General features: G+C 37.2%; 1 protein-coding gene across 1 annotated transcript; it reads left to right on the top strand.

The window, feature by feature from the left end:
• The first annotated feature begins 15,792 nt into the window (after nt 1–15,792).
• Nucleotides 15,793–17,390, top strand: LOC115925854 (C3a anaphylatoxin chemotactic receptor-like). The gene is made up of 2 exons (XM_030989865.1): nt 15,793–16,002; nt 16,644–17,390. The coding sequence occupies exons 1-2, from the start codon at nt 15,793–15,795 to the stop codon at nt 17,388–17,390; spliced, it is 957 nt and encodes a 318-aa protein (XP_030845725.1).
• The last annotated feature ends 2,154 nt before the right edge of the window (nt 17,391–19,544 follow it).

The raw sequence follows: 19,544 nt of genomic DNA, 5'->3' as shown, positions 1-19,544 counted from the left end.
CTTGACAAACTACCACTTATTATTACCATCTTCTTCAAAGTTCTTATCTCATCAAACCTATAAACTATCGAAACCAAACAAACCAGAATGTTTCATAACTGTTACAGTGCAGGATGTAAGTAAGTTTTGATTTGATTTGGTAATAGATGCTAATTCAAAATTAAATTTAATTGATTTGATTTGAATTAATTTTATTTACCGAATATAAAACATGACTAATAACATATATACATGCAGGCCTACGCGATAACATGACATAGACAAATCACTTTGGAAGGATCGCCCTGCTCAACTGTGACATTACAACACATCTGTTCTGTTGAGAAGTCCTATTAGTCAGGCTAATCATGACAACAATCCGCGAATGGCATTTCTGGTAACAAAAAATGTAAGTTTCCCTGAATATTTCATTAATAAAAGCCACTCTGTCCGTCTACTTCATTGAGCAACGACCATTTATGTATTCATTGTCTTTTTATACTCTAAGTCAGGCGCGTACGCAGGATTTTTTCATGGGGGGGGGGGGGGGGGGGGGGTGGAGCGGGGAGGGGGGGGGGGTTTAACATTTTTAAATCGGATCGAAAATTTTGCATCGACTCAGCTAGCCGCTGAATAAGCAGGGGGGGGGGGGGGGTAAGAGGACACCTTTTTTTTTGAAAATTTGACATTTTGCTCCGTTGGGGGGGGGGGGGTAAGGTCAGCCATGGGAATAATTTTATTTTTATTTTATTATTATTATTTAAAAAAAAAAAAGAAAAAAAAGAAGAGAAAAAAACAAACCCAAAGGGGGGAGGGGGGGGGGTGTTTTTTTTAGGGGGGTTTATACACATAAAAATACCAAGGGGGGGGGGGGTTAACCCCCAAACACCCCCCTGCGTACGCGCCTGCTCTAAGTGCATTATGATTCTGAATTACCCTTAATTTTCTATGTAGCGTTTACATTATAGCAGAACATTTCAAAGGAGATAGTAATCATAGTAATAGAATTAATAAAAAGATGTCCGAAAAGGAAGAACAAATCAGTTACATAATACATACATAGAATGAAGAGGACGAATGAACCCACCTTTTGAACGCCCAGGTCAATTTCGCGTCCATCCCCAGCTCTGAGGGAAGGTTCTACCATGGACCTACTACAATTTTTGAGCGATCGACATTGAAATACCCCCTGGATCCGCCACTGGTGGATACCCCCCCCCCCCCACAATCTCCTCCTATTGGCCCATCGTGTCTCAGAAAATTGTTATCTTTTCTACTCTCCTCATTTTTAGATTGCATTCCTTTTTTCGAAATATTTCTTTACCTTTCATTTTGGTTGGTATTTTATTTGATTGTTGGTTCCGCCGGCTTAACTGCCAGAAGTCAAACTCAAAAAGCCTTATCGATTAAAACATAATTTCTTTCGCAAGGCACTTAAAAGATGAAGCATGCCATTGTGTGCGTGACCTAGTATTGGGAATGAGGACTGTCTGGTATACAAATCAATGGTTATCAAACAGTCTGCGTACTACAATTATCATGATTTTTGCTGAAAGCAGACAATGGCGTGTCTACGGTAGAGGAGGAGGGAGGGGGGGGGGGGCATTTGCGCACATTCATCATGGTAATGTGCAATCAAATAGCAAACAGGAGGGTGGCAAGGTTATTCTTTTGTGAGAGTTATTCAAAATCGACGCTCTAGACAAAACACTGGCACTTTAACGCTGACACTCCACCAGGTTTGGCATTGAGCGCTTTTTACTTTCTGAAAAGATTATCTCAACAAAAAATGTTCATAAATGTCTAAGAAAAAACCCAACCTTTTAAAGATTTACGCAACATTAGGTTATACGAATGAACTTGTGATTTAGGTTGGCATTTCAATATTTATATATTTTATTCAGACTATTATCTTGGATGAATGGATAGCAGACTACTAGAGTTATTCGTAAATTGATGCTTTGCACACAAGGGTTGTGAAACTACTTTAACGGTAATATCTGACATGAACACTATTAATTAGAAATACAGCTAAATCGTCACCATTGTAATGGTCTAAGCAAATTAAAAAAAAAAACCTCTTTAAAGGTGCTAGATATTGACAGGATATTAAAGCCATACTGTACTACTAGAAGCACTACTGCAAACACCCTCTAGCACCATCTCCGGTCTACTGTAGCATCATGGTCCACTGCAGGCGCGGATCCAGGATTTCTTAGGGGTGGGGGCCCAAATTTGAAATCAATTTGAAATTTAGTGTGCTGAAATTTGAAAATCGTGCCGGCCAATATTTCGCTCAGGCGGAAGGGGGGGGGGTGGTGGTAGTGAGCACTAATTTATTTTGTTTGGCCCTCAGAAGCTCAGGGGTTTTATACATCAAATTATCGTCGGATGAGCATAATTTTATACCTTATTTGTGACACTGGCAGGTCACGAATTGGCGTGGGGTCCAGGGGGCAGAGTTCCCGGAAGATCAGGGGTTTTGGGCAATAAATAACGGTAAGATGAGCATATTTTAATACCGTATTTGTGACAATGGCAGGACACAAATTGGTGTTCGGTCCAGGGGGCGGAGCCCCCAGAAGCTCAGGGGTTTTGTACATTGAATTATCGTCAGATGAGCATATGTTATACTTTATTTGTGACACTGGCAGGTCACGATTGGCGTGGGGTCCAGGGGCGGAGCCCCCGGAAGCTCAGGGGTTTGGGCCAATAAATAACGGTCAGATGAGCATCTTTTTATACCTTATTTGTGACACTGGCAGGACACAAATTAGTGTTGGGTCCAGAGGGCGGAGCCCCCAGAAGCTCAGGGGTTTTTATACATTAAATTATCGTCAGATCTGCATATTTTATACCTTATTTGTGCCACTGGCAGGTCACGAATTGGCGTGGGGTCCAGAGGGCGGAGCCCCGGAGGCTCAGGGTTTTTACGAATTTTAAAGTTGGCTTTTCATATATGGCATGCGTTATCTTCTAGCATATCAAACAAATAGGTTGAATTTGAGTTCTCTTCCCAGACCAAAATATAAACGATTGTTAACCTTTTTAAAGACCCTACCAAACAGTTTCTCTTTAATATCATTATTAGAAGGGAATTGATAAGTTATACATTTATTTACTTAAATCCCGTCTGCACTAGTTTGGCTAGGAGGATTAGACCTCCCTGCAAGATCACTTACAGGTGGTTATCCCATCAAATCAGCTCTCAATTAACATAAGAAAAAGGGGATCATGGGGGACCAACAGGCACCGATAAGGCATTATTTGCTATATGGAGGGCGCAAGTAGCTATAGGTAGTGCAGTGGGGCTTTAAAACTGTTTATTGATAAGAATTATGCATGGCCAGAGGGCCGGAAAGTAGATTTTATTTCAATCATGATAGATTGAGTGAATACATTGAAAAATGATTAAATAGATATGAAAATATTAAAATCACGATAGCAAAATAACATGTTACAAAAAAATGCAGGAATCCCGTGGTTTGAAAATACAAGGATAACAATATTTTAAAACAGATTAAATTCACCGCACTGAGATTAAAGAAAAACTGGAGATAGAGAAAAAAGGGGAGAGTCAGAGAAGGAGAGGGAGAGAGAGAGAGAGAGAGAGAGAGGGGGGGGGGTGGAAAGGAGAATACTTGTAATAGGTAGAAGGATAAGGAAAAACAATGGGGAAAAGAAGAGGCAAGGCAGAAAAAAGAGCGAAAATAAGGAAAGGGGAAAGAGTGGAGAGAGTAATAGGAGAGACACTTAGGGCAAAAGCAGAGCTAGGTATAAATAAATTGACTTGTTGAGAGAGGAAAGAGAGCGTGAACCAAATGTTCAATTTTATTTAATTTCATGTAATGTTGAGAAACTTTGTGAGCCGCCTTACACAGTACAGCAGTATTGACATGTTATTTACATGCTCAGCTTCCAACCCCTCTCACTTTCACACTTCATATGGCCCCTTAATCACTTCAATTTTAATGTACAAGGAACACTATCATGATTTACTTCCTAAAGGCTAGTTGATACTTTAAACTTTAAAGCACAAGTCCCCCATCCCTTTCCATTCAAACATCCGCACACATGTACACAGTACGCACGCCATTTTTCAATAAACAAACGCTAGCACATGTTTACTCTATCACCTTCATGTATTTACATACAACAACAAAAACAACAACAAAGCAAACATACAAACAAACAAACAAAGATGAGGAAAAAAAAAAGAGAAGTAGGGGAACTACATGTATGACAAACTGTTACATGCAATCCTGAAATGAAATGTAATAGACTTGATATTATTGTTATCATTAAGTTCCCTCCTTATCCTTTCCAAAACATTTCAAGTTCACAATACCAATAAATAACTATGTAAATGAGGTCAAGTGTAAAACATAGCAAAATCATGGCAATTATTCAGTGCATATTTCTACCAAGAGTAATAAATTACGATTACTTGTTACGTAATTAAGCCCCATAACCCGAGAAATAGCTCACACATGCAGAAAACACATTACAAACGTACTTACACATTATAACATAAATCTGTTAGAATAATATTTCCAGCAAGATTCATGAATCTATTTTCTTTGTATTTCCCATCGATGGTGCTTTACCATATCCGAAAGACAGATCGGTGGGTAATTGAATATCAAATGTATGGCGGAAAAAAGCTATTTCGTTTGCAGAGTAGAAGTAAATAGTTTTCCTTGGAAGTTACATCTTTGCTCCTTGACTAGACATATCCTCATTATTTCTGCTGAAATATCACATGTCTTTCCCAACTTTTTTAGCCCCTGTTCTGTCAAATAATTATTCTCCTTCAGTGTCTTCACCACTTCCTGTAAAGACACAACCTTTTTCTTTAGTCTCTGTTAAATTGGCCTGAGATGTCTTGGGTCTTCTCTTCATGATGGACAGCTGATCATATACCTTTTCTTGTTTCCGCTTCACGCTCTTTTGGCTTTTCTTGGATGGAGTTTGTGTGATCATGTCGTGCGTAAAATCTATTTCGAAGAGTTTTGGGGAACTGTATTTCGCATGGACACACTGATGTCTTCACGTTGTTTGGGTCTGACCGGTGTACTACATTCTTGCCCATCAACACGATATTTAACGATATTAATTCTGAGATGCATGGCCCTACGTGTTATCAGTGGCTGTGATATTGAAGCCCTTAAACAAATTGTGCTTCAAAATGATCATAAAGTACCTCAAAAAAGTATAACAAAAGACTGTAGTGTTATAAAAACCGTTAGGAAAACGAAAAACGAAATTTCGATTTCCAATTATAAATATCTTGATATTCAGACAGGCGATCGGCTTGTAAAAGTCATAGGATTCCTGACTGACCTAAATGTTTATTATTATATTTGGCGCATGACCTAAATCCAGGATTTTGTTTCAGAATCTGAGGCAATGTTACCGAGTCACTTTAATTGAACACTTTTCAGAGCATAAGATGAAGTCATCTCCCTGTTGAGGCTCAGATTTTGGTTGAGCAGACACCCTTGGGAGTAGAGGCTTGTGCAGTTTGACAGTCTACCATGAGAAGAGACAGAAAGAAAGAGAAAGAAAGAAAGAAAGAAAAAAAAGGTAACATTTGAATAATCCCAGCTTTAAAGAGAAAGTTGAGTTCCGGGAAGAGATGAAGAATAATTTGTGAGCGTTATCATTGTATTATGTAAGTGAAGAACATCAGAATCCCCCCCCCCCTGAAAAGCATAGTTCTTCAAATGCCTTAATACTCTAAATATGGCATGTAACATCATAAAAATCGGGGCAGATTTTTATGCCACATGTACGTGGAGTCCCATATACATCTTTCTGCATGTGTAGAGTGCCTGTAACTTTACAAAGACTGGGCCAAATTTCTTATCATTTGGATGATTTCAGAACCTTGCAGTACACACCAAGACGTATATGCTAGATGATCAACCTTTTCTGATCGATTCCACGAAGTTTCTTTCACAATGCAATCGCATGACCAGAACTCAACTTTATCTTTAAATGTGAACTGTATTTATATAAATTTAGGGGAGCCTCTTGTGATCTCAATGCATATTAAACCAAGGGAAAGGGAGATTAAAATTGCACATGCGAAATTGCAAGTCCATTGCAAGTCCAGACAATCACAAAAATACGGTCTCTTTTAAAAAATACAAAGAGATATGAACTGCAGATAGGTACACAGATATTTGGTTGAAGTTGGTTCTATAATCAAAATAAACCATCAAAATACCTTTGACGAGAGGATAAGCTGATTTAAAATAGATCTTAGAAATAACTGTTTGTGTAGGATTAATATTCACCTCTTCCATTAAAATGAAACGTTAAAATGGACTCATGGGACTACGTACACCAAAAGCCAGGCTACCACTAAACATCACTGATAGACTCATTAAACCCTTATAATTCTTAATGCATCAATCAATACATTTTCGCATCTTCTATTAAATGCCTAACAAAACGGCACAGTGCTGGGGGTAAAGTGTCACCAATTAACATAATTCCAGTCTGTCGTTGAGAAACAAGCGGCGCAGTGAACATAACAACATAGGACTAACCAAGATGGTGGATATCACGTGGTCACGTACGACGGTAGTAGCGCTGGCTATATATTCGAACCCGTTTGAGCCTTCTAAATTTTTCCAGTTCTGTGGTTTACAGCGTGTCCACACACAAAACAATTTATCCCGAAACTCTATAACGAAACGTCGTATAAAGAATCATCGTATAAATTTCAGGGTGTCCACACACAAGAAACGTCGTATAAATTCCAGGATGTCCACACACACAAGAAAGTAATCCTAAAACTTTACAGCGAAATGTCGTATAGCTAGGTGCGCAGTTTGCTACTGCGATCATGAAATGGAAGCGGAAATGAGAGGCCAGGTCTCTTTTCGCTAGAGGTCACGTTAAGCCCCGCCCAGTTGTACCGTTCTAGTTCGACTAGTTATACTAGTTACGTCCACACACAACACATTCCGTGATTAGGCGTGATTAGGCGTGATTCTATATACGTCGTATAACAAAACGCATGTTTGGGCATCGTTTCGTTATACGACGTTTCGTTATAGGACGTTTCGTTAGTAAGCGTCCACACACACAATTTCATCGTATAACTATCCCGAAACGGTATAACTAATCACGCCTAATCACGGAAAAATTTGTCTGTGGATACGGGGATAGTCCGGTAACGCAATGTTTCCCTAGCTGCGCTACTTTGATTTTTTAAAATTCTATTTCTGCATTTTTTCCAAATAAAATATAACTGAATAGCAAAGAACATATACATGTAAGGTATAATACAACATAAACAAACAACAATTTCTTCATGTCAAAATGTTTTTTCCATAACATAATATCATAAATTTAAAGTATTATCCGAACTATTCTGTTGGAAAAGCGCAGGAGATCGCAATCACAAGCAAAGCTTGACAAGGATGGCGGCCTCAAAAAAACAAGAACAAAAAAAATCTTAAGGTAAAACTTAAAATGAAAAAGTGTTCAAACAATCTTTGTATATGAGTTGGTGAGTGTGTTGTGCAAGTGTATATATATATATATATATATTATGTGTCTGTGTGTGTGTGCGTGTGTGTGTGTGCGTGTGTGTGTGTATGTGTGTGCATGTGGACGCGAGCGTGCGTGTTTGTATGTGTTTGTAACGAATAGTGGAAGTGCACGTAGCTCTGTGTGGTGTAGTCGAGTGGAAACAAATACAGCCTTTACAATAAAGGAAATTAAGAATACGAAATAGAAAACAAAATTTGCAAAACTGAGTTGCAATGTGACCAAAATTTGACAATTGCCTACTGCATGTTGAAATCAGTTATGTAGATACTTCGAATAGAATAGAGAGAAGAACAATGCCTTATTGAATTTGGTAAGGAGTTCCAAACATCTGGTCCATGATGTCTTACTGATTTTTGTGCTAAAAGTATTTTATGATTTTCTAAGTGATAATTTGTTGAACAATGGTAATTGTGATGGTAATTGATTATGAGAATATTTATACATAAAAATGCATGTCTGAAAAATGTGAATATCTTGTATTTTTAATGTTTTTAAATACTGAAATAAAGGTTCCGTGTGTGATATATAATGTGAGTTTGTGATCATGCGAATCGCTCTCTTTTGAAGCAAAAATAATGAATTATTTCTTGTTAAACTACAATTACCCAATACAATATTACAATATTTCACATGTGATAAAATTAGAGAATTGTATAATATAATCATAGATCTTTCAGAAAGAATTTTCTTTAACTTATACAGTATTCCAATATTCCTTGATATTGATATATGTATATTACGTATAAGCTCATTAAAATGTATATTACGTATATGCTCATTAAAATTTAGATGAGAGTCAATAGTGACTCCTAAAAATTTAACAGATTGTTTTTCAATGAGAGGCGAGCCATCAATCTCAATATTACAATTTCTTATATCATGTACGTTGGTCTGTTTAAAATGAATGAAATTTGTTTTACTAAGATTCAATGACAATTAGATTTAAACCACCTAGAAATTTTCATTAATTCACAGTTTAACCGCGTTAAGAGCGTATCAATTTTTTTTTATGGGAATAAGAAATACTCGTATCATCAGCAAAGATGATAACATTTAAAAGTGAAGAGGTTTCAATAATATCATTTATATAAATAATAAATAGCAATGGACCCAATATAGATCCTTGCGGTACTCCACATTTAATTGTTAATTTTGTTGATTCATATTGCTCCGATTGTCTCATTCTCGCTCGCGTGAACATTGCCAGCACAAACCACTGACCTCTACCTCCTGAACGGATCATCGCACATTCCCATTCACTATACGTTACGTACTAAAAGGCTGTATTGTCTGACCGTTCATGAATATTCATGTTTTTGCTAAACTCGGCAAAATGTTTGCTTTTACTAAATGGAAAAATTACGGTGGGGGGTTGGATGAAATGGACATAATGAAATAGGCAGAAGTGATCTATGATAATTCATGCTTTTTATGTTTCGTGTGCTCGACCTATAATCTTCAAATCGCTTGGTAAACTGAGTCCAAAGTTAGACTTGTTTCACATGTGTATTATAGGCAATGACGAGCTTGCAACCTATTTTGAAAAATTACGGTGGGTAAACTTTCAAAAGTCAATGAGACATGAGGGCTCCAATGAAAAAGCTAGTGATAACGTACGTCGGGGTGGATGTGCTTTTCGTTTAAACAAAAAATGAATTTTTAACGAATTTAAAAAAAAAACGTCCATAGGCTAACATGTTAGGCTGCTGACTCTGATCATGCTCTGACGATAGGGGGCGTTGTGAAATGAGACTAAACGGAGCAATATGCATGATTTTGGAAAGATACGTATTGTTGTCTGTCTTGTAAATAATGCTGTAAGTAAATACTTGTTCTTGCATCGAGTCCTATGTCTCAAAGTGAGAATAATTGTGTTACGCAATGTTGGCAATTGACCATGAGATGACGCTGTGCCATAAACAGTGCCCTTGTGCAGAAAGTTCATCAGTTCAGTATCGCTTCAGTTTAATTTAAAGCGTTATTTGGTTGACACCCGTTTAAAGATAAAGGTGAGTTCTGGTTTAAAAAAAAATAATTCTCATAGAATCAAACGAAAATTACACTGAATGTTCAAGATTACAAATAAATGTCATTTGTCAAACAATTTTGGTAGAAAATGTATACTGGCTGAGTAATGAGCATAGAAAGATTAGGACATCAAGGTTAGTAGCCCCGATACCATTTGTGTAGTCCCATATACATCTTTCTGTGTACAGTGCTTGTTACTTTACCAAGACTGGGCCAAATTTATTATGATTTTGATGACTCCAGAACTTTGCAGTACACACTACTACTGACATGCTACATGATCAACATCCATTCCACACCTTTTCTTTCACAATGCAATCGGATGACCAGAACTCACCTTTATCTTTAACATCATTAAATTTTCCATGAGTGCGTGCAGTGTATACATTCGATGATTTCCTTTCAGTCCTTTAGATTGTATACATAATATTTCTTGGATGGTGAGATGGTTTAATTACCAGAGAGTTATACATTCGTTAAAAAATGATGCCTTTAACAAAAGGCCGGCTTTTGAACGCTGGCATCATACTAACGGTTGACATGGAAGGTTTTTTTTTGTTGAGGAAATGATTAGGGGAAAGTGTTCATTATTGTTATGGTTTATGCACATCTCTAAACCCCTTTTAATGTGTGCCCACGATGAACATAACATTAACTCATAACAACTTAATTGACATGAGATTGACACCCAATAAACATGGTTAAGTGGTTTCGAGGGCTGCAAACACAATGATGGACATGATTGTATATATGTTCATTAGGTATGGCATATTCGATGGGGTTTCTTTTTTTGGAAGTTAGATCACAGTATTTTTTTTGGGTATTGCTGTTTTTATATAATTATTTAAATCAAAGGGGAAGTCAAACCTGATATTAAGTTAATATATATATATATATATATATATATATATATATATATAAATATATTTATATATAAGATCAGTGAAATTTTTACCAATATCCCATTAAAAATAGGATAGTTATGAATTTCTGAAGTTATCATCAGTGAAAGACAAATTGGCAACAATGTGACGTATCTTGCAAACTCCTTTCAAATTAGCTCTGTACTGAAATTTTGATTTTCTTAGCTTTTGATGACGAAATAGATTTGCCTCATATGGGGGTTATATAAAAAATATTTTCAATAAACTGTATTTAGGGTGAATGTATGTTTAAAATTTTGTTAAAGGTACTATGTGCCTTTTGCAGGCCAAAAAAATGAAAAGGTTAAATTTCAATGGCATTTGAAAGATAATACGAATTTAGAACTCCCCTTAAGAAAATGGGGCTAGAAAATGTATTTTAGTGGGAAAATAACGACTATTAGTTGTCAAATCGACTTAGTAGCTATAGAGCCAATAAGTAATAGTCTTGATTTTCAGACTATTGTACTACAGTGGTCGTACGTTTTATGCTGCGCAAAGATTCAATCAGTTTAATTTTGGCCATTGCATGAAGTGGGTTATTGTAGTAGACAAATCCTTTACAGCTCATTATATGTCTGTTATTATCAAAGAAGAAGAAAAAGCTAGTCAGTCACTCAATACTGACAATAGTGTCTGACAGTGAAGTCTATCAAGTAAACGGGTTTCCTTGCATAATTTGAATATACGGAAACTGCTTACGTTTAAATTTTAAAGATAGGATATACATGATGGTATTCATAATTCCAGCAAATTTCTACAGAATTTGAGGTTGGCTGCAAAAGGGACATAGTATCTTTCAAGGGAAAATATAGATTTTTAAACTTTTTAGTACAGGGGAAATGAGAGGGGGCCTCGCAAGATACGTCACAGAGTTGCCAATTCGTGTACGATAGATTGCACCTTCAAATATTCAAAACTTTCTTTTTTTAATCGATTTTGTTCAAACCTTAACTGACCTGTTTCTCTCATTAGCTGTTTCTATTAAAATCAACTTAATATCAGGGCGGACTTCCCCTTTAAAACATTTGTCTATCTGTTCTCCCTTCCACAGCCTAACCCTTTCCCAATCTGCTAGACAACACTGCATTATCTACTTTGAATTCTTCCCCTGTAATACTTTAATAAATATTACAGACTAATTGCCTGGTAGGGTTATTCTTTTGTGAGAGTTATTTAAAATCGACGTCTAGAAAAAAAACTGGCACTTTAACACTGACACCACGTCAGGTTTGGCATTGAGCGCTCTTTACTTTCTGAAAAGGTTATCTCAACAAAAAATGTTTATAAATGTCTAAGAAAAAACCCCAAGCTTTTAACGATTTACGCAACATTAAAGATAAACTTTAGTACTGGTAATGCGATTGCATTGTGAAAGAAAAGGTGTGGAAAGGATCAGAAACAGTTGATCATGTAGCATGTAAGTATTGGTGTGCACTGCAAGGTTCTGGAGTCATCAAAATCATAATAAATTTGACCGAGTCTTGGTAAAGTAACAAGCACTCACATAGAAAGCTATATATCGGACAACACATATGGTGTCGGGGCTAGTAATACCTTGATTTCCTTGTCTTTCTATGCTCATTACTCAGCCAGTATACATTTTCTTCCAAAATTGTTTGGCACATGTCATTTATTTGTAATCTTGAACATTCAGTGTAAGTTTCGTTTGATTCTGTGAGAATTAATTTTTTTTTACCAGTACTGGAGTTTATCTTTAAGTTATATGAATAAACTTGTGATACAGGTTGGCATTCATCATGCATCATTGAAAGTATTTGAGTGCGTGTAGTGTATAGCCTATTGTAAATCATTTCATCATACTAGAAAGTATTTTCGCCATCAAAACCCACCGGATAATCATGCAGAAATACAAATGATGAGATGGTTGCCCGAGTATTGGTAATCCTGGAATTCTCAGAGTTGGTGCCTCAAAAAACAACAACCCCCCCTCGTTCATGTAAAACTACATGTTGTATCATTTTTTTGTTGCTTATTCACCCCTTTTCTGTCAAATCAATGTAATGTTTTGTGACATTCAAGCCACGAAAGTGAATATCGCATTTTATGTGGATCTTGACTTTTCTCAATATCGTTCATTCCGAAAAACTGTACAATTTTGAAATAGGAGTGCATCTTGACGATTGCATTTAAAAATATCACAATGGAACACTCTTATTTTCTCGTATGACAGCAATGGCGCTTTATTTATCAACGATGAAAATACGTTGTTTACCAAGGAAAGTAGCTGTAATGTTCTTCCTTATTGCTATTCAAATTAGTATCACCCCCATAAATTACCAGGTATTCATTTACACATCGATGGAGAGTGTTAAATGAGGACCGATGTCTTGCCAAAGGACGTTAGAGCCTGGGTGGGATTCGAACCATCAACCCTTGAATTGAGAGTCAAGTGACTCAACCATCGCACCACGACACGTCAAAATCACATGATTTGACGATTTTGAAGTGGACATATCCAAGTTATTATCTCTTTCAACAATGCGCTAGTGCACAGGCTTTGGGTATGAAAGAAAATGAGAGTCGTCAAATAATTGATTAAGTAATTCCTATAAATTATTTGGGCTACGGACAAAGAGACCCAAGAGACGCTTCGGCAATGGCATGTGCTACGTTATGTAATGTAATATATCGCTTCCGCGTGTGCACTTAAGCAGGTAAAAATGCATAAAATAGCACTTACTGCCAATATGTTAACAACTACTTTCGAAGAATAAAAATCAACTGGCAATTTAATATAGTGCTCGGATTACACAATTCGTCATTGACATTTTCGCATTAATTCAATAGGAGACGCACAAAGCTATTGAAATTGCCTGAGGTTGATTTCTTCGAAAGTAGTTAATATCGTATTATCGGGTTCATCATAATTCCTCTGTAACAATTTCCAACATAATTTTTAAAAGATTTATGAAATATTGCATGTGAACTTCTTCAGATTGCTGTTTGAAATCAACTGTCCGGATATCCAATCTGTCCGGACAAATGACGTGTGCGTATGGTGGGTATAATATTATAATTATCATTATTATTATTCCGAGTTCACAATCTATTGATACTGACATTACCACGAATTAGCGCCTTATTACGGCGCATCGGCTGCAGACAGGTAATAATATCATACTTTGTATTAAGCGCGGTAGAGTGTATTCATATAGTACCTGCACTAGAAAATGGATCTATTATTTGTTATCATTATTAAAAAAAAAAATTTATTATCATTATTATTTGTATTATCATCATACCGGAGCACTTTGTTTTTTAAACCTATTTGCCTCGCTGTTCCGCATAGTGATGAGTACCAATTCATCATCAGTTACATCATTTATGGATTCGATATGGGATTATGACATTATATGCGGCCTCGGCTCAAAATCCAGAACTAGAACGAGGTTATTATATACCCCTGTCACACAAACGAGCCCGACATCACATCGATACATTTTTTCTTCTTCTTTTATCATATATCTTTTTCTTTCTTTTTAGCATAACCCTTTTTTTTCTCACTGCTAGTATTTTTAACAAATTATTGTGGAAAAGTAAATTAATAATAAGAAATTTATATGAAAGCTGGTCGAGGAAATTGTAAAAGCTTTATATACGATTTCTTTAAAATGTGAAACTACAATTTTGTTTATGTGAATATTTTTTTTCTGTAAATGAGTAACTTCATTTGCAAATATATTTTATATGAAGATTTATTAGTAACCTTGTATGGAAATGCTAAAGTTCACTCGCAAGTTAATTTAAACCTAGGCCTTTATGAAGATTATTTGTAATTTTGTATAAAATGTTATAAATTATCTAAAATTTTCTTTATGAGAGAAGAGAATAAACACGTATTTAAAAAATTTATCCTGAGCGGCCAAGAATCGATCGGTTTGGAGTCGGTCTCCCGGTGTGACGAAAGGATTACAAACTCGTGACACTCGTCAATCTGTATAAAAAGGGAATTAAAATACAGAGGGAATCAACCGCAAGCGTGTACTTTGTAACCAGGGCGATGGATGGACGTGTCACATCTTGATCAGGGTGCGAGTTAGATTATTTACACAGATCGAGGGAGACAAAAAAAAAATCAAATTGGGGTCTGATATGCGCTGCTAACAGTATTATTTTTACTGGGCGTTTGTAATAGAGCTGGAATCAATGTCTAAAGTGAGGTTTAAGAGCTTCACGAATTCAACTCGATATCTGCTATAATTTTGTTACACATCCCGATCTGGATTCGCATTTCGAGTTTGATATTGGTGCTTTGCGGGTCGCTGCTCGAATAGTGTAAGTATTTCATTTCTGTTCTATTTCGTATCCGTAAGATGTAATAAAGACTACTAAATTATTCAATTTTAATTGCTTGTTAATGAATGTTAATATGAAATGTAGATTTGTCACGTACAACTGTCAGTTGTACCATTTCAAGAATGAACTTAACGGAATACGATCTTTACTTATTAGATATAGAAATCTACAGGTTACTTACATGTAAGTTGATCCAAGAGGAACAGAACAAGACAGAATGTATTGTATCTTCACGCTACAGATTAAGTAACATATTATTGACTCTGAATTTAGAATTCGTCTGTATGGTTTAGTGTTTTCAATTTTCTGCCTTATAACAAATGTTATTTTGTACCATTTCATTTATTGTATTGATATTGCTTTAATCTGTTTAGAGAATTGGTTTCTGATTATGAAAATTATCTGTAAATATTGTGATTTCTTTTGATTTACCATTAAAAACACAAATAAAATATTTAAAAAAAGCCTTTGTCAATGACCGCGATTTGTTTCTTCGTATTTGGTTTCTAATTATGAAAAAAATATATGTAAAAACACACACACACACACACACACAAAAATGTTTTTGCCACTAATCAATGACCGCGAAGGGTTTCTTCGTATTTTCTGACAACAGAATAAGTTTTTTCTCTTAGGGGCATCGCTACAAGGGGGGGGGGGGGGGGTGGCGGTGTGTGACACATTTTTCCGTCGGCAAAGTTATATTTTTATACGCTGTCGCCTCAAAATATATTATAGGGGGGATTTGTGGAGAAAAATCTGAAGAATACTCGGCAAATGTTAAAACCTGACCTTTTTTAACATTGGTAAATTTGAGAACTTAAAAATAAAAAATATATAAACATTCTTTTATTTTATTAGCAAACACACAACTACGACATGATCCATCAACCTCCTTAATTTTTTATTTTGTTTTACTTTCATGGTGCATGAATTCCATTACGAGTGCAGCATTCAGGCCGAATTTTAAAGGATGACGGAACCGCTGAGAACATACCTTTACCATACGGCTATGCTGGTGTTCTCTAGTACGGGGGCCTTGATAAACTTCGCCACCGTGTGTGCTATCTTGTTAAGCAAAGCCTTAAGGAAAGAGCAGAATATCTTCACGTTTAACCTCGCTCTTGCCGATTGCATCTCAGCTATCGCTCTCTTCATCAACAACTTTTATGGCTTTCCAGAGGTAAGCAATGACATCATGATATGACGTGAGTATTGTCTGCTAAAAGCCATACTTGCACCCTTCTGACTTGTGGTGTGTGTGCGTGTGTGTGATAGAAAGCAAGAAAGGCATATTTGCGCCCTTCTGACTCTCACTAAATATATAAATATATCTGTATCTCTCTCGCTCCCCCTCTCTCTCTCTCTCTCTCTCTCTGGTGTTAATACGACTTCCTAATAATGTACCTGCGCTAATCATATCCTTAAAGGTAATTTATTTTAGCAGATACAGTAGTAACTGAAAGCAATATTATTTTCAGCTGTTCAGTGTACACTTAATTTTTGGCTTGCGTCATGCAAATAACGCCTCGTGTGCAACAGATCATAGGCAAATGGTCCTTCTTGATGACATATTTTTTTGCCTACGGTTGGACAATGAAACAGTGCAAACACTTATGAAGAAAGTATGAATAACTTACTGTATGATTTGTCTTTACAAAATCGACACTCAGGGGATTAAGATCTATTCATTTCGTCCTTGTTTTCACGAAGTGACGGTAGTGAGGAAAATCGTCACGCAAAGTGAATGCATTTTTTTTTCACTACCGTCACTTCGTGAAAACAGCGACGATTTTATTTAAAATTAATATTTTTCCAATGCAGATACCATTTCAACTAGAAAACGGATCATGGATTCAACCCCTATTTACGGCCGGACTATTCCTATCAATACTTAGCACACTCGCCATTGCATTCGAACGCTTTATCATCCTTCGCTACGACGCCCTCGGACATCGTCACATCGTAACGGCGAAACGCTCTATAGCTATCTGCGTGATCGGATGGATAGTCGTGCCATCGACGTATTTTATCATTCATGGATTCAACCGTCATGCGTCAAACATCCTTGTCAACGTCGTATCTCCGTGTGCCATACTGGCATGTCTAACCATCACTGCGCTCTGTTACATCCTCATCTACAAGAAAATCGCTTCGATCTCGGACATCGTCCTTAATGACGCAGCGCTCCAGCGTCGTGCGAAAAACAGCAAGAAGATCCTTGTGACTTTTGCCCTGGTCGTCGCAAGCACCACGGCGTGTTGGGTCATCATGTGCTGCGTGCTTCTGGTCGAGATATACGGGGCATTGGAGGAAACACTTTGGTTCATTGTCCTAGCCGATGTTGGTAATGTGTTGGTGAGCATCAACGGCATCTTGAATCCCGTCATAATCTGGCTGCGTCTGACAGTATTCAGAAATAAGCTTGACGCTTGCTTTGGCAGCCGGATATGTCGAAGAGCATTTGAATCCCAGAACCCGTCCCTGGCTCAATCGCATTCGACGACGACTACCATTAAGCAGTCAGTCTCGACCATCAACATCGATTTGAAGGACATAACCGAGAATTGAGTTTTGGGTCCATCATCATTTCAATGCGTTATTGCCTGCGCTGATATTGGGCATGTGAAATTATCATTTTTCATGTCTTTCATCTGATTGCATACCTACCTACCAATTTACAATATATGTTATCCATAACCCACCAATGAAAATGTAAAATGTAATTTATTAATTTTCACAACCAGTAATCTCTCTGTTGAAATTGTACTTTTTACCTTATTTTCGATATGTCTGATATACACTCTCATCCTCAGCATTATTATCTCGCTTTGTCTCTCTTTGTTTCTCCCTCTCTCCCTTTCTATTCCTCTGTCTTTCTCTATCTCACACTCTTGGATCTCATGTGCTGTTTGCACTATTATCCTCCCTACCTCTCTTCTATATTTCATTCCAGCCCTATGATGATTGTGGAATAGAGTGATTAAGCAACTGTTAGCTATTAAGCGAATTTTATGAATATTATTAATTTGTATATATTTGTGTGTACACTGATTTATCTAGAAAATTCATTCACTGTGTGATATGTCTTAGTACGTTTTATGTTTGGATAAATATTTATGTTTTTTGCAATGTACAAAATTCTGCAATTCAGCCATTTGGCTGCAAATTAATTTTTAATAAAACCATTACCATAACCAATGCGCCCTCAGCCCATAAAGTTAGGTTTAGAGAGTTCATTTTGCACTCACGTGTCACGTGAAAAAGCAGAGGCAGTCGCTTACACAGTTATACGTCAGAAAAATAACGCATAGTGTTCACAATAATTATTCTGTTGAATTATTTTGTTCGATTACGACGCGGAGGTCCACTTTTCTATGAGTTGAGTCCTTTGCCTAGCGTACGTAGGACTGCGTTAGCAATTAATGCCTAGGTCACATTTGCCACGGCGGCCGTGCGGTCTAAAGTATCTAAAATCTGCGACTGCGTACGGCCTTATAAGTGATGACGCACGGTCGCCTTAGGGCGTCCCTGCGGCGGCCGTAGCGTTTTGACAAATACTGAGGCAGACGCAACGTAGCCGAAGGTGCCCGCAGGGCGGCCGAAGGGGACCATACGGCGACCGTGCAACCAGACTGATGCTACCGCTTCACCCCTGGAGTAAAGAAAACGCAAGGCTACCGTACACCCGACGTACGGTTGCCGTGGAATCGCTCTACGGCATTGCTACGGCGTGTCTAATCGCTATGGCGAACCTAGAAGTGAAAACAGTTATAACTCCGCGTTATAATCCCACGGCGACCCGTACGGCCTGTAAAGGATACGCTCTAGGGTGACCATGAGGCCACCACAGATTCTTTGCGGCCGCCGCAAGTATCTCTCGATTTCGGGGCGTACAATCACCGTATCCTAGCCGTAGAGCAAATGTGACCTAAGGATTAAGCTCGTTTAGATATGACGTGGCAAAACCGCAGACGTTGCTTTATGATGACGTACGTTCACATAACTGACTTTTATAGCACATGAACAGGCCTCAGTGATTACGCGCAAGTCCTTTGTTGCGCGCAGTCGCCTTTCATTTTACACGTAAAACAACCTTAAAACTGGCTTATGCACCTATTGTCTTGACAATTTTTGCTGGCGCAGGTAAAAACTCGATCGAAATTTGCCACTTCTCAACACGTCTTACTAACTTTGTCGCTTACTTATAATGCGCGTCTGATGCCAAATTGTATAGGACTGCTTATGTAATTCGCTCGGTACCAAACTTTGTGTTCGCTGGAGCATAGAAACTATATCCTGTTTTAGTATTTTGAAGGTGTGAAACACGTAAAAGGAGATTTTGATCAGATTCAAATTCAGGTATTGCGAATATTAAAGTTGTCCCCATTATGTTTGCATTGTAAAAACACAAACCACATGAGTTGTAATTGCATTTGAGCGGAGATTAAATGCGCACGGTTAATTGGTAGAGGGGATATGTGGGTGTGACAGCCCGGTTCAAAGCATCTTCATAAAAATATAAATATATGTAAAATTATGTAAAATATGAGCATTACATGTTGTCATTGGTGTTGTTCTTTATTAGATTGCAGATGTGAGTGTTTCCGGACTTGCTAAAAAGCACCCTGACGGCTGAATCTTTTTAAATATCGCATTCAAATTATCCACAAACAAGTGTATGAATAAACAATTATAGTGGTTAAGTAAAAGATTCTTTAATTC

This window comes from Strongylocentrotus purpuratus, unplaced genomic scaffold (assembly GCF_000002235.5).
Source record: "Strongylocentrotus purpuratus isolate Spur 01 unplaced genomic scaffold, Spur_5.0 spur5_scaffold_19, whole genome shotgun sequence".
NCBI lineage: Eukaryota > Metazoa > Echinodermata > Echinoidea > Camarodonta > Strongylocentrotidae > Strongylocentrotus > Strongylocentrotus purpuratus.
Note: the sequence above shows the minus strand (reverse complement) of the source record. Positions and strands in the feature narration are given on the sequence as shown.